General features: G+C 39.1%; 1 protein-coding gene across 2 annotated transcripts in view; it reads right to left on the bottom strand.

Moving 5' to 3' along the window:
* Positions 1-15,633, bottom strand: part of PARD3B (par-3 family cell polarity regulator beta) — a 358,048-nt gene that overhangs the window by 178,524 nt on the left and 163,891 nt on the right. For both annotated transcript variants that reach the window (XM_082056631.1, XM_082056632.1), the window contains exons 11-12: positions 5,611-5,796; positions 185-355 (exon numbers count right to left, since the gene is read on the bottom strand). In XM_082056631.1, the coding sequence (XP_081912757.1) occupies positions 185-355; positions 5,611-5,796 (357 nt within the window). The remainder of the gene's footprint in view (positions 1-184; positions 356-5,610; positions 5,797-15,633) is intronic.

The raw sequence follows: 15,633 nt of genomic DNA, 5'->3' as shown, positions 1-15,633 counted from the left end.
AGTCTGGTCTAAACAGCAACAGCAGGACCAGGAGATATCAACCATTAACACCGTGTGAATCCCAACTCTGGGAAGAACTTGTTCTGCCCGGTCTCTGTGACCAAGGCTTTAGTTACCATCTCTTTTATGTAAAAAGACCGGGACTGGAAAGACATATATCTAATAAATACACGTGCTGCTTCACCTCTGGCTGCATCTCTAGTCTTCGCAGAACGACCAGCTGGATCCTCCCCCGAATGTTCCCCTCCATGGACATGGACCGCCTCAGCGTTTCCATCGCCTCGTGGTTTGATTTGCCCAGGAGTGACTCCCCATTTACTGCAACGAGCTGATCATTCACTCGCAAACGACCATCCTACAAGCAAAAAATAAAAACACAATATTTTTCCTTCAAAAAAATAATCAAGAATTATTAACCAGAGGTATTACATACAGGAAAGCAAGATGCAGACAATTAGACATTGCTTTCTAAAATTTAAGAAACAAGAGACCATATAGTACCATCTTTAAAAAGAAAAAAATCTGTGCGTCTGTTAACAGGCCATTTTTTTTCCTCTATTTATTACATTTGAGGAAAAGTTCATAGGGCGACTACAAACACAGAAGCATACACACACATACTGCTGTTTTTCTTGCATGTACAGTTTAATTTGTGTCAGTTCTAAAAAGAAAACAGGCAAAGGAACTTTCTGTTAGTTAAAAGGACCCACAGCATAGCTGTTAGCATTTGCAGTGCAACTGCAGGGGAGTACTGCAACATATTTTCCATGCATTATCATCTGCTATTAATCTGGTAAGAAACAGCTCCAAAAAATTTGTCTTAACAGCCTCACTAGTGTCTATCTTGTCACAATTACCATGCCACCATATGCGATAGTGTTGTCAGTTCAGAATGGTCATTAAGCCTTCAGCATCCTGATTATAATTAATGCCATCCATGTGTTTTAACATCCAAACCTGCTGCCAATAAGAAAATTAGGGCTGAGCCAGAGCAAGTAGCCTGTGCTTTGAAAAAAATAATTCAGTTTCATTGCCAAGGTTAACTGACATTGTGGGTGCGATAAAGTTGTGGATGCTTGTTTGTGATTTAGGGGTCCTATTTCTTTTCATCAAAGCATGTGCAATGAACTTTTCTCTCTTTAAGGAGAAAATAAGGTCTATTTAATTAAGAGACATGAGTTGTCACGTTCACAGTTATCAGGCTGGCATCAGACCTCAAAGAAAGAAGACTAAGAGTAAGAAACTGAAGTACAGAGAAGAAAGCAGAAGAAAAACTTGCCTAGAAATGCAATGCTTGGTGAAAATCTATCTGATAGTAAGACAAAAAGATAGAATTGGGAGAAGAGTCAGTGAAGGAAAAGGAAAAGACAGAGAACTTTTCTGGGGAGGTATGGGAATAGAAGGATAAGAAACAGCAACGCTATTCGGAAAAGATCCTGAAACCTCTCCCACCTCGCTGCTGAATATTTCATGCCAACAAAAATTTACGTACAGCCAAAGCCAATAGGTTAATCCCACCCTTTCTCTACGTCCAAAATGATGCCATCGCACATGCCGAAGTTTAGGGAGAGACGAGTTAATGTTGCTGAACAGCAAGTTTTATTATTTGCACATGTTGCAATTCCTTTGTGTTCTATCAAAATTTGCTGAAATGAATGGAGCCATTCACAGCAACAGGAGTTTGAGGAGAAAAGGTTTTATTTTTTTGAGTTTCTGTAAGACTGAAAATTTTACAGGTCCTCATGTTCTCCTCCTATGGTCCCACAGGTGCTTAAATTGCTTATTTTCCTTTCTGTCGACAAACAGAGATGTATAAATATCCGTTAAAGCTTCTTACTAACGTATATCCAAATACACTGTCAAATACATATTGGCACAACTACATCTGTTGACTATGCAACTGTCCTGAAGACAATGCATATTTTTAAAGGAATCATTACAGCCTTAGCTCAGAATTGGCCTGATTTTTAATTTGCCTTGTAATCCTTTTGTATGAGACTTTGTATTTATTCATATTTTAATAATATCTGTTCTTAAAGAACTTCTTTTGATTCGTCTTTCTTCTTTCCACTCTTTTACATGCTCCACATAAATGCAAAGTACAACTTGAAGTCAGCACTTCAAATGCGATCAGATTAAAAAACACGTGCGTGCTTTATACGTGCTGATCAACTCCGCTTGCTAAGTCACCAGTACAAGGCAGGTAGAAGTTACTTCACAGGAAAACCTTTTGCTATTTTAAAGACTGAAGAAAACAACAACAATATGAAAATCCCAACTTCGTTTTCCAAACACAGATTTTCACACCACTGGTGTTAGGGCCTGGTTTAGAAGCCTTAACTGCAAGACAATCTGCTTGGCTCAAAACAAGCTCAATGTTGTTTTAACACGTTTCTTTCATCTCCGAAAGGTAGGGCTCTTTGTGGCTTCTGAGGAGAAAAACGGCATTTGGTATTTCAGCAGTCTTCAAATGCCGTATCTGAAGCTGCAAGTGAGCTATTCTAATAAAGGCTGAAGTTACTGCTCCCTTTCTTATGCAAAAAATGTTGCTTTTTTCATAGAGACTCATAGCAAGCAGTAGAATCTTCCACCACACGGCGACCACATTCAGTCACAAGACTCTCATGCTTTTTACAGTAGGGATATACAATGCGTCCTTCATGGACGTATCTTTTTAACCAAAGCATACCTAGTTATTTCCTTTACCACATCAACAACAGTTCTCTCAGAAAGAATTCCTTGATGGCATTTATTGGAATTTCCCCATCCACAGCACACAACGAGCAATGTTTGCTGCAACAGCACAGCACACAGAAGCCCCAAGGAGGTCCAAGCTCCATCATGTTTGATTTGAACTAATGCACACGTAGAAAATATCCCATCGTTTCTACTGACAGCTCTGCTGCATTAGCACTGCAGTGCACAGCAAATACCTGATCATCAGGAACGCATCGCAAGCGAAAGAGCCAGGATGTCTTGAGATGAACAAGGCTGAAATCCCTAAAGTTATGGGGAAAGATGATGCATTTAAACAGAGTCAAACGTTCGTTTTCTTCACATGAAAGGTTCTGCGTGATTACAAATATCAAGTATTCTAGTAACCTCTTTTTTATCATAGGGATGATAAAAAATAGACACTTCAAAAATGACATAAGGTGGTAAGAGGGGACATAATGGTTCAATCAGCAAAAGCAACTGTTTTTATTCCTGCAGGATACAGTGTTAGAATACCAACTAACAACACTAAGACATTTTTGTTTGGTTTTGTAGCAAGAGGGGTAAATAAGCACCAGGTCTTACTGTAGCACGTACAATGCAAGTAACACACTACAGCTAGATTAATGTTTTAGTGTTTAAAAAAACACCTTAAGAATATTGGACTCTCTTTGGAATTTGGTTCAGACCAATACCGGTTTACAATAACCAATGAAAATTGTCTGCATCTCATTCTAAAAACACAGTCAGGAAAGAAATTTAATTTATCAAAACCTTTACTCAGCATTAGAAGGGCTGAGCATATACTCCAGCAGTGAAACAAATGTATTCAATGTATTATGTCGTCTTTTGAAGACAAGTGGTGACTTCACAGACAAGGGGCTAAAGCTCCCCCTTTTAATAGCCTGATATCACAAAATCTGAACAAATTTTCAACTCCGAATGCAGAAGTGAGAAATAGTGAGAGAATTCTGATGTCAGTGGGCATTATGATTTCCTCCTCTGAGAGTTTCCCAAGAAAACTTTGTGCACTGAAAAGCAAATGCACATGTCTAAATCCATAATAGTCTGTTTCGTGAGCAGAGTTGCAATGAATCGCATGGGAAAATGCTCTGGACAACCACCAGCTGGAAAGAAAGGCTTTTTACTTAAAAACTTGCCACAAGAAGACATTTAAAATCAGGACAAGGACATCTTTAAATATTTATGCACAAATGTGTGCACGCTTTTCAACGATACAAGAGATTTTATTAATTGTTAATACTCACTGATTACGTTTTGTTCTATATAAAGGCCATCAGACAGGAGAAGGCTGGTTCTCCATACATATATGCAACAGTAAACTGTGGTTCTTAAGAACCAAACGACTGCATTGTGCGAGTACTTGTATAAAACACATAGGAAAGATTCCTGAGCAGCTCTGGCTGAAGCTTGAGCCTCATCTGCTCTGGAGCCAACACTCAGAGCTGTAACCGAGCACTTCCAATTGGTGAAAGGGCTATAAGAAGGTAGAATAGGGAACGGGTCACAGGACCACATGTTATCACAGGACAAAATAATCTCCCTCCCATCACAGTGACTGTGCCAGTTGCCCATTTACTCAGGTGTGAGCGCAGAAGTCCCGCTTCATTAGTCTGCAGACCCCTCAAGCCAAAATTAAGTGCTCTAGAGAGAGCAACAATGAGAGAACAGAGAGTGGTAAACATGGAGAGCTAGAAAAGGTTGTCTTAGTGTTTATGATGTGACAAGTGAGGCAGTCAGCCCACTAATGCTGCGCTGTGGCTCCACAAGCGTGGCTGTTCAGAACCAGGAGTTTATCCATGGCAATACACACTGTCACTGCAACTGGTGTGGAAAATTACTCAGGGAACACAGAGCTGGGAAAGCAATGGGGGCAGCCTCATTTTCACAGTAAAATGGGTCGTACTCTGTAGCTCACAGGCACATAAATTGAGTTTATCCCGTCTTAATTTAGCCGATCATGCCTTAACTCTTTTATGATGCACACCAAGTGGGCGAGCAGCCTCACTTGTCACACAGCCCAGCTGGGGTTCTGAACCACGGGTACCAGGCTTGGCCACGCTGGAGAACATCCCAGCTTTCTAATAACTCTGGGACTAGGACAGGTAAATGATAGACACAGGGAACTATCAAACATCCACATCAAAGCTAAATCCTTGATTATTGCTATTTACCAGCTGTTGTAAATAGACGATCATGAAAGTTTTAATGCTGTGAACTGTCTTACTCAGCAGGTTGATCTCAGCTGAGGAATTTACATACGCTGAATTAAAAAGGTGTTTTTACAGGAAAGAGAACTGCAAGGAATTGCTGAGATAATAAAAGAAAAACAACTTACATTATGGATCAAAACCAGTTAGACATAGCAGCTCGAAAAGAAATACCTTTGTTTCTAATTTCAAGAAAGTTACCTTCTTCAAGTTTTATGTGGGGAAAAAGAATGCAGCCAATGGATTGCCTAGAGATTAGAAAATAATTCAAATACTTCTTAATAATAAAAATGTACAAAACTCCTTGTATAGTCCTTAGAGGGAGCAGAACAATCCATAATCCTGTCATTTACCAACTCAATCCACCTCAGGAACAATTGTTAACTTCTGCATAACTGATGCCAGGCTCAGCCAAGTTGAATTTCTACTACAACAACAAACAATATTCTGAATTAAAAAAGAGAAATTCACTTTCCTTGTGGTAAACCCTAACAGACATGACACCAGAATCTTGGTACAAAACCTGAGTAGATTTGCAGCTCACCTAAAGGAACGAGTGACAAAAAGGATTTGTTTCCAGAATGCTTATGACATGAGCTTCAGTAGTCATCATGGAAACATCAGCACTGTAACACAGCAGCTATCTGATGGGTTTCTTCCATACCTTAAAAGCGGCACCTCCGTGAATAACGGATTTGATGAAAATCCCAAGATCGGCTCCGGTCTCCCGAGATTTGTTGCCTTTTAAGCTCACACCAAGTCCAGCAGAGCCAGAATCATTCAGAGGAATCTCAAAGGTCAGCTGCTCTGTGGTTTCTGGAGACAGAATACTGCAGTTTGGCTCTCCTTTCTGTTGGGGAAAACAAGGATGGAAATCTGGGTGAAAAGGGGGCAGAGGCAATGTATAAACTAGTGGCATCCGTAGGTTCATATGACAATCAATAGTCCTTTTTCTATAAAGTAGTTTGAAGAAACGGCCTTATAACCAACAGTGCATTTAGCTGGCGTTCTGTCACATGATCGGGCTTTAAATATTATTTTTAATGATACCTAGGAATATGCCTAAATGGAAGGTAAAATAGTTTAGTTCCACATGATATAAAACCGATGTTGCAGCAGAATATAAAAAAGACATTTATTTTAAACACAGCTGCATTAAAAATGTAAGCCATAAAACTCTCAACATCTTTACATGCAGCTCACAAACTGTAATGATAGTTGTACTGTTAAATCCCATTCCCCTCTGAAAATTGAGTTTCATCCTTAAAAAATTATCCTTCCCTTAAACCTGCCTACAGAGAGCAGTTGGTATAACAAAAGCAAGGGTGAGAATTGAAAACGCAGTCACTTATTCTGCACTAACTCCCTTTGTACCTATTTTTATTCCATAGAGGTGGTTTTTTCTCCTCCTGGTATAGGATGATCCCAACTTTTTTCCCAGATTAGATTGCTGTTTACAAGACTGTTACGTCAAGTATCCATCGCTGGGGAAGATCAGGAAGAGCTTTCTTTTACTTATCTGCAGTTTTGCAGGGTTGTATGTTGTGTCTTAGGATCATAAAATTAAACAAAATAAAATTCTTGCCTGAAATATTCATACTGGTACTCTAATAAAACCAGGACAAGGAGACCTGCTGTGGAATGAACTGTTCATGTAAAGTATTACAGGGAAAGGCCTCATGCATCACGTCCGATTTCACCCCACTCTTCCTTCTCCATATAACCCTATGACAATCAGTTATGTTTCTCATCTTTTGGATGTTTTCTATTCTACAGTAGAGTTAAAAAAGTAATAGGAAAAAAACCTACAAAAAGGAAACACACAGACAGGTACAAGCTGAAAAGGGTGACTGGGGGCTGCTTTCAAGGGTGTCAAACTCTTATATTAAATTATCAAGTAGAGGCCACACACAAGGCGTGCAGTAGCCGGGCCAATCCTCCTTTTATTTAACCACCGTTTCCAGTACATACAGCAGCAATGCAACTGTCAGCAAAGTTGCCAGCAATACAGATGTTTTCTCAGCAGCCAGAGCAATCTCATAAATTCATCTATTATGCTGTCTGATCAACAAGAACAATCACAGAACTAAGAGCAGAAGTTAATATCCTGGATTAACAAAATCAGAAACAACCACCACTAAATTTCATTTATTTCAGATGCCCTTTCACTGCTGAGAAGCAGCGAGTGGCTAGAAACGAAACTTGTGAGCCAGAGACAGGACTATAAACCTCAATTCTAATATACACCATGCTCAAATTTGTCCTGGAATGTAATGATATGAAATTAAGTCAACACAATTTGCCTAACTGTCAAATATAAAAATGATGGAGCACCAAGAGTGACAATTGTTGTGACGCCAGCATGAATCTCCAGTACCTGTGTTACTCATTAGTGCTTTTGTCTTTGTCCACCAGACACAGACAATGCTCCGTTACAAATCTGTCACTTTTATTCCTTAGCTGTGGATATAGAGACATCCTGAACATAATTCCCCAAAACCTACAAACTCAATACTGTAAACAATATAGAATCATAATTTGCAAACACTCCAGCTCTGAATTCCTTCAATAGAATCAGTGTAAGAAAAATCCCCCTATTACTGGCCTCTTAACATAAGCATTTTGTATTTGACTTTCTCAAGGAGCACCCCAACTTGTACATTAATTTCACGCTAAGGACTTCACGCATTTGTTAACACAAACTTGTGAAGAACCAAAGACAAGAGGATCTATGCACATCCCTCAAGCCAATACATGAAAATCAACTAGGCGGATAAGTCTGCTTGAATTTGGAGTCCAGCAATCTAATCAATACGATTCTCATTTGCACTATCACTCCTGTCACTGCCCCACCTGGGACAGTGGTGACAAGGCTGCAGCCCCCCCGGCCATGCCCCAGGCCTTAACAAACAAAGAAAGTCTAAAAGGGGACATAATAATAGTCTTCAAAACACTCTACAGTGTTTCCCCCTTTCCTATGGAGGTGATTTTTGGATACCAGACATATCTCACTTAAAAAGCAGCCAAGATGTCAGTGAGGCTCAAAGAAAATCTTCACTGTCACTGGAGAAAAAAGACTGACCAGGTGGTTACTAGAACTCTCCCACTACAAACATACTAAGTTTATAGTATCACATGTAATTTTTCAGCATAACTTCGGCAAATTTTAGATTCTGATATAAATAAATTGCTAAAAGCAGAGCAATTAAAAACAGTAACACTGTTGTTCAATGTTCGGCAATATTTCCCAACTTCCTTTAACATAACTATGCTGTGCATTAGCTTTGGTAAGTAACCTACCAGATCTGCATGCTTAATGTGTTATCTAGCAAACATTGCAACGTATTCAGCAGGACATTAGAGAAGCACAGTACATTTCTGTCAGTATTTCTTTTCCTCTGCTCGCCTTAGTACCTCATTTGGAAGCCGTAACATTTGACTACCATTTTCCTTGCTACGGTTCTCTGGGAAAAAGATCATTTCATCATACAAAAGCCTTAGTAAATTTAATTCCAGTTTAACAACCAGCTGCTTTTACCTGTTACTGAAGAATGCTCTAATCTCCCTTTAAGTCCTTCAACAAGCATTTCTTGTTCAACATAGTCCCATTATCCTAAAGATCTCCCCTTTTTGTTACTTATATTCAGCCTTACCCCAAGATCCAGCAAAAGCTGGTTTTAAAATAATGCTGAACTTTCTTTAATTGTTCTATCAAAAAATTATTTCCCATGAGGGAGGGTGAATGACATTTCAATGACTTCACAGGGATGGGTAATAGTAAAAAAAAGATGCACATCTATAAATCAATCATTAATTCATTACAAAACCAAGTTAACTCTGTCTTTATTCCCTTAAAATTTTCACTTGCTATTTGTTGTATGGCACCTGATGGCAAATGCCTGGTAGTCAGTCTGTAACATCAAGACCCTTTGGTGCAAACACAAGATTGAAAACTTGTCTTTGTGGGAGAAGGGAAGGAGAAGCAGAAAGAAGATAACCAGAAGAGAAATAAAAAGGGATGAATATAACCTAGAACCTCGATTTCATCCTGCACTTGCTAAATAATTTCAGATTCTTGTCCTGACAACAGTGCTCTTTTCACTGCTGACCAAAAAGAGCTCCAGCCTTCCTTAAATTAACTGCTCATCAATTAACCATTTCACTTGGGCAACTACTTTCATGAGTGATGGTCCCTGTTCCTAGAATACGCAGGTATGAATATTAAATGCTGCCAGTGACTCAGAGCTGGATTCCCGCTGCCTCTATTTCCCTGACTTTGCTAAAACATTATCCCAAGACGCCGATACTTTCTTAGAGCGCAACCGCCATCAGCTGAATTATGGTCTGGCAAAGGAAACCCTCTGCAATGCACTAAACCTTGAATTCTATTAGAAATAGATCTTACCTCGAGATCATCTTTAAACCCGTATTCATTCAAACACAGAACGAATGAATTGAGCTGCAACACAAATACGCTTCTAGTCCGGAAAAAACTTAAAAATGTTATAAATTACCCAGTCTACAATTACGTAGTGTATTTTCAATGAGAAACGTATCATAACTCACCACTTCAGGAATTAAATGAAAGTGTATCACTGAAGTTACATAGCTAACCCAATGGTACTGTGATAAACAAGAAATCTTCATATAAATCAAAGTCCAGGTAGCCAAGTGACGAGACTTTAAGGTGGCCACAGATTTGAGATGGCCTGGCACGTACTCCTCCTTTACAATGGGTACACTGGAGACAGCAAAAGGGATTTTAAACTCTTAAGTGCTAATAAAACATACTTTACAGCGAAACAGGTTACATTTAAAACAAAAAAATAAAATCAAACTCTGCTGCTTGCTATTTCCTTGCCAGACAGGTCCTTCCTTCAGCTGAGCTACATTTTAGCCTGTTCAATGGCTTGGTGATGTTTGTTCCCTGCTGTTCACAGGAGGGGCTGATTTCCCCTCTGAGGGACCCCAGGAGACGAAATTCAGGGCAGCAATGTTTTCATCTCCTGAGATACCCGCACGGAACTTCAGTAAAATCAATTCTGATATTTACTGAATCATCACAAACCAGACAGAAAAGTTCAGAGGAAGAGAATACAGAGTATGAAGAGAATACAGAGTTTGCTAGATTTGAGCGCAGAAAGCTCCTCTAATATGTATGTACTAAACACTGAGCACTGCAGACTGAAAACCTTTATCTAAGAGTCTCAGGATACATTTGATTAATTGACGTTCTGCCAATGATTTCACTTAATTTCTAGAAGCACATCTATACTTCAGGTCTACAATTTCTTAATTAAAAAGCTGTAACAAAGGATTCCTAAAACAACCTAAAATTGTACTCGTGTATAATTAAGTCTCACCAATGAATTCTCGGTATTTTGAAGAACAGATAGGAAACACTTTTAGCCTTCTTTTATTCCCACAACACACAAAAACTGCTCAGCCGGCAGCACAGACAGAACCGTAACCTTTAAAAGAAGTACCATGCATTGTGTTCTGCCCGTTTTACTTAGTCCAGGGTTGTATCTACTCGATATTGTGTCAATCCTCTGTCTACCATGGGACACCACTTTCAATTAGTCCTTTTATTTAATCTTACGACGCCTGCTCTCATTGACCACGGCACTTTTGATCTGCGGATTTATGAGAATCTAACGCATATCTCTCACTGGAAAGGTTGCCTTATTTATCCCTATTGTTCTTTTGCCAAAAGAGAAGCTTACAAAGAAAATTAGCTCGCACTTAAGCCAGGAAGGAAATAGCATTTGTTTAACACAAGAGACCTTTCAGTACCTGTCTGATGCCCTTGACCAAGGCCTATTATGGTCTCTCAATGTGCTGGCTGCCCCTTGCCTGGCTGCTCGTTTCTGATAAGAGATGCCAACTCCCTGGAGTGCCATTCAGAACCCAGAGCAAAAGGCAAGAGACCCAGGAGGGTTCTTTTCAAAGGCTTATGAAGGAAATAAGACATTTACATGCTTTTGCAATTATTTGCTGCAAAAACCTGTAGCAGCTGAAGAGCAGCATTTCAATTGTGGCACCGCATAACAATTATTGGCAGAAAAGCTTGAAAAGGAGATACCTCCTTATTTGCAGTGTTCTCTGTGTTCTTTCCAAGAGCTTGGCCACAATTAAGAAATACTTTGCTGACAGCTCATTCACTCACTATCAAATCTACGCTGTATTTTGCAACTGATATACAGTAATGCTCTTGAAAATAATACTCAAAGGTAATGTACTGCTGTAATCTTGTCACAATCTAGTAAATAACTGAAGTCATTGCTGTATGTATTCATCTTTAGTATTTCTGACAGATGCTCTCATATTGGCTTATTTAAAATCATCTGTATTCCATACTGCAATAAAAACTAAATGGTCACTAATGGCACACCCTGCCAAGACAAAAAGGCAACAGCAAATCCGCAGAAATAAATTAGACTTGTATAGTTTTTACATTAACACAGTACACTACAAATTTGTGTCAGATTAGATAGAATGGTTCTGGTTTGAATTATGCAGACTTCTGGAACGATAGCTTTGAAAACTAGCAAAATTAGATTCAGCTCTTCACCCAAGGCAGATCCATCACATTTCACAGTTTACCATTTGATGTCACAAGACGCTTCAAGATGGGAAATTCTCCAGTTTGCTTGACGAGCCTATTCGTGATCTCATAGTAAGTTTTACCCAAGGAAATGGTTTGTCCTTGCTAAAGAGCTTTGTGATTCAGTTTGGCGTTGCGCTTCAAGTTTTAAAAACGCAATCTCGCTTAACCTTTTAAGTTACACAACTGTAGGAAACGGAGAAAAATTAACAAGCAAGGTATGCCCCACTGTGTGGTATATTCAGGGTGAATTTAGGATTGCTGTTAGTGTATCCTTTCCAAATATATTCCAGGCAAAAAGGTCACAACACTGCGATGTACAAATCCAACCCTCTACTCGGTTTACTGGTTACTTTTTGAAACGGACAGTAAACAAAGCAATAAGCAGTGCGTAATTCTTTTATGTCTACTTCAAATATCACATACACACGTTCTACATTAAGTCACCCTATGAAAACTTTTTCTGTGGATTCTAAGAGAGACTTTTAAACATTTTCATATAGTAAATGGAATAAATCTGGTGACCTTCATAAGTGACAAGGTACTGCAGTTGCCAGCAAGATTTAAGAACTGCCCAAATACTTTGGTTTTACTAAACTAAATACTGGATAAACTCACCTAACATGTATAAAGACTCAATTTCTGTTAAGAGCTAGATTTTATGAGAGTCTATTCTGATGTATACGTACTTCTCATTTCATAGATTTAAGTGGGCTGCCAAAAAGTGGACAACGCCAGAGCTGAAACTGATGCTATGAAGCAAATGCTTCTCATTTCCCAGTGCTCTGAGGTGGGAGTTTTGGGCAGTAATCCTGTAAGCAAGTACCTCATGGTACAAGGTCTCCAAAAGGCTGAGAACCACCATTGCAAGGAAAAGCACAGGAAACACATTCCATGAATTAGTCAAGCAATTTATTCCCCTCTTTGGTAAGTTAGGGAGTCCCACCCAAGCCAGGATAAATAAAGGGATGCTTTTTGCCAAACCTTCTGTTCACTGTGACAAGAAAGACTGTCACGTTCTTTCTAAACAGTGATCCCTTACTGATTCTTATAATAAGCACAGTAACTAATCAACAAACCTCAGTGCATAGTTTCCAGTTCTCTAAGCCATAATGAACTAGTAACCATCTTCTGAAACACATAACAAGTGCTGGGAACCTTTGAAGGGCAGCACCATGCAATGTTTTCACTCTAAAAAGATATATTTGTGTAAACACAACCTACACTCATTTCTCAACTATTCTAGAGGAGGAGAATCTACAGGCCCAAGATTCGGCACTTTCCTTCAAAAGTTCTTGGGAAAAAACCCCACAATTTCTTAAATTCTACCTAGTTTATAAAGTTATTCAAGATGAAAGGTGCCATGTGTATCCATAATAGCCTTCATTACGCCGAACAATGAGAAACGTGAATCTTGTCTATGTTATTAAAATCCGATACATGTATATTGACTTTTTTCTTCTGTCAGACTCTTCTCCCTTTGAATAGCGATAACACAACAGATAATAGGTACTTGCTAGAATCATTTGGTGACTGAAATTCTTGACCATTTCTGGTTAACTGGGCATTAGAATCACTAGTCTGACCAACAAAAACAGGTGCAAGAATGGTTAAGTCCAGGCTGAAACGTCACCTTTTATTTCCTGCACATAACAAGGCAAGGAACAATTAAAAGGAAATAATAGAAATTAAGCTTTGAATATTAAAGACAAAAGGACAACACTTCAGGCAAACAAGCAGATCCCCTTCAGGCACAGAAGTTCAAGGCAGTGGAAGGAATTAACATGGGGCAGACTGAAACATGCAAGTTAATGACACGGTAAGCAGAAAAAAAGCTTAATTGAACTTGCCTCTGATCCTGCTCCCTTCTACCCTGTATAGTACACGTGTCAAAACCCGCAGAGTTAAAGACAACAGCTACATTATATACATTGCTGTTCCTTCAGCTTTTGCTGTAAAAATGCTGGTTCGTTCCCTTTCCCCCTCCATTCATCAGGGATCAGTGAATATGCCAAGAAACCACAGAAATACTGAATATAGTTGAAACTGGTAAGTCAGAGCTATCTTTAAAACAAAAAAATAAAGCGTATGCAAAACTCACACCATGTATGTGCTCCAACTTGAAGAAAAATGCATCGAAATGTTTTCAGTGCTCTACTATTTCTAGCAATTGCAGAACAGGCACGTTGCTCTGCTAATGTGCATCACATCACTATCCTGAAGGCTCATGAAAAATGACAATAAAGAATCACATAGGGTCATGGTGCAATGGTTTACGCCAGGGCTGTTCTCATTCAAGGAGCTTTGCTTGTTTTACCAATGTGGGAAAAAAGAAGGAGCAGAGGGAGTAAGTGACCTTTATAACATTATTAAAATAAATGGCACCTTCAGTTCACATGTTTTTTCCTGGAGAAAAAAAACAAAATGCAACAAATACACATGATCAAAACCTTGTCTTTTCAAAACACAACCGAGCGATAGCCACAGTTTGGTATGTATTTCATTTCCTTTGATAAGAGCTGGAAAATCCAAACCTGTTCAGCTAAGGCAGTTTGCCTCTGTAATATTCACCATCCTTCAGAAAACAATTAGTGTTACACAGTTTAAAACCCCAATGCACCTTAAAGGATGCACTAATCACTGGTCATTCTGTAGACTGCGGTAATTAAGTGAATCCAAGATCTTCCCCTGAGTTTTGGAATCAGCTCCTAACTCAGCTGCTACGTTGTCAACAGCTGGCATGAATGACTGGGAACATGTGGCTAAGCAGATAATAAGGAGGACAGCCTGTGGCTGGGCCAAATTCTACATCACTGATCTGCTCAAAAGAAAAAAAAATATCATTAGATTCTCCTTTTCTTTCTTTAAACAACACTACAAAGACCGGCTTTTCTATTTTATTCCCTCATTATGTACAAACAATGTAACTGTACAACTCTCAGATGTTGCATTGGGCTAAGTGGAACTGAAGGCCCAATTCCCTATAATTTAATAATGTCTGTTTGCAAGACTGATTCATCCTCACCCGCATCACATCTCTCTCGGCTGGTGTGGCAAAGGTTTGCTACTCGGAATGTATTTTCCGCTCGCTAGCAATTCAGCAGCATTGATCACAGTAACAAAACCCCAAACTCTGCTCCCGTTCAGCTTACTGAAGATAAAACATTTGTGAGACCAAGCTTAGACCAAACTGCAGCTTTGTTACAAGGTAAACTCAAATTATATTACAGACCCAGGCAACCAAATGCCACCCACTGTTGCTTTATTACATTATTTGCTTCGTGCCCCTGCAGCTATCAAATTCTTTCCAGAAATTAATGTAGGAACTCAGTTCTAGTGGAGCAACAAGCCCGAATGTTTTTGTGCATGGTCTCTAGTGGGTTTAAGTTCCAGAGGCATCTTTGCCACAGGACCTGCTGTCAGTGGGCACCGTAACCAGGATCCTTCTCCTTTCAACAGGTTACAGGGAATCCAAAGAAAACAGCTTCTCAGATTGCAGCCCCTGCAGAACTGCTCAAATCAAGGAGTCGTCTGATATAAAGCAATTATCCTATTATTGCCAGGCATTAACAAAACCCCCAAGTATTTAGGTAAACTCTGCATGCATGTTATGTAGTCAAAGCATTCAGTTACAGCTGTCCTTGAAAAATATTGGATTATCCACTGCCTTTCCTTCCAAAAACAAACATTTCAAGTGCTGGCTTTTTTCTCCTCTTTGATCAAAACAGCACTGTAACTTTTGAGGTAGCGGAGGATTAGCCCAATGTAATATCATGGCTAAAGCTAAAAACAAACAAAAAGCTAAACCAATTTTAATTTATTTTTTTTTTAATCTTTTCTGAGACATCTGATGAATTCTAACAAGCACCATGTTCCTATCAACATGTGGTAGCTCAGCGGAATGGTAACTCACACTTCGGCTGTGAGCTACCGAACAGATGTTGCCAAAAGGCTTTTTAAATTCAGAAGGGCTGGTTCCACAAAATTATCTAATGTATTTCAGTAACTCACATTTGTATTATATTGTACTTGATTGGGATAACAAGAAACACAGAACAGCATTAGAATTCACATATCACT

This window comes from Streptopelia decaocto, assembly GCF_964273445.1.
Source record: "Streptopelia decaocto genome assembly, chromosome: 6".
Taxonomy (NCBI): Eukaryota; Metazoa; Chordata; class Aves; order Columbiformes; family Columbidae; genus Streptopelia; species Streptopelia decaocto.
This window is presented reverse-complemented; position numbering and strand designations above follow the sequence as displayed.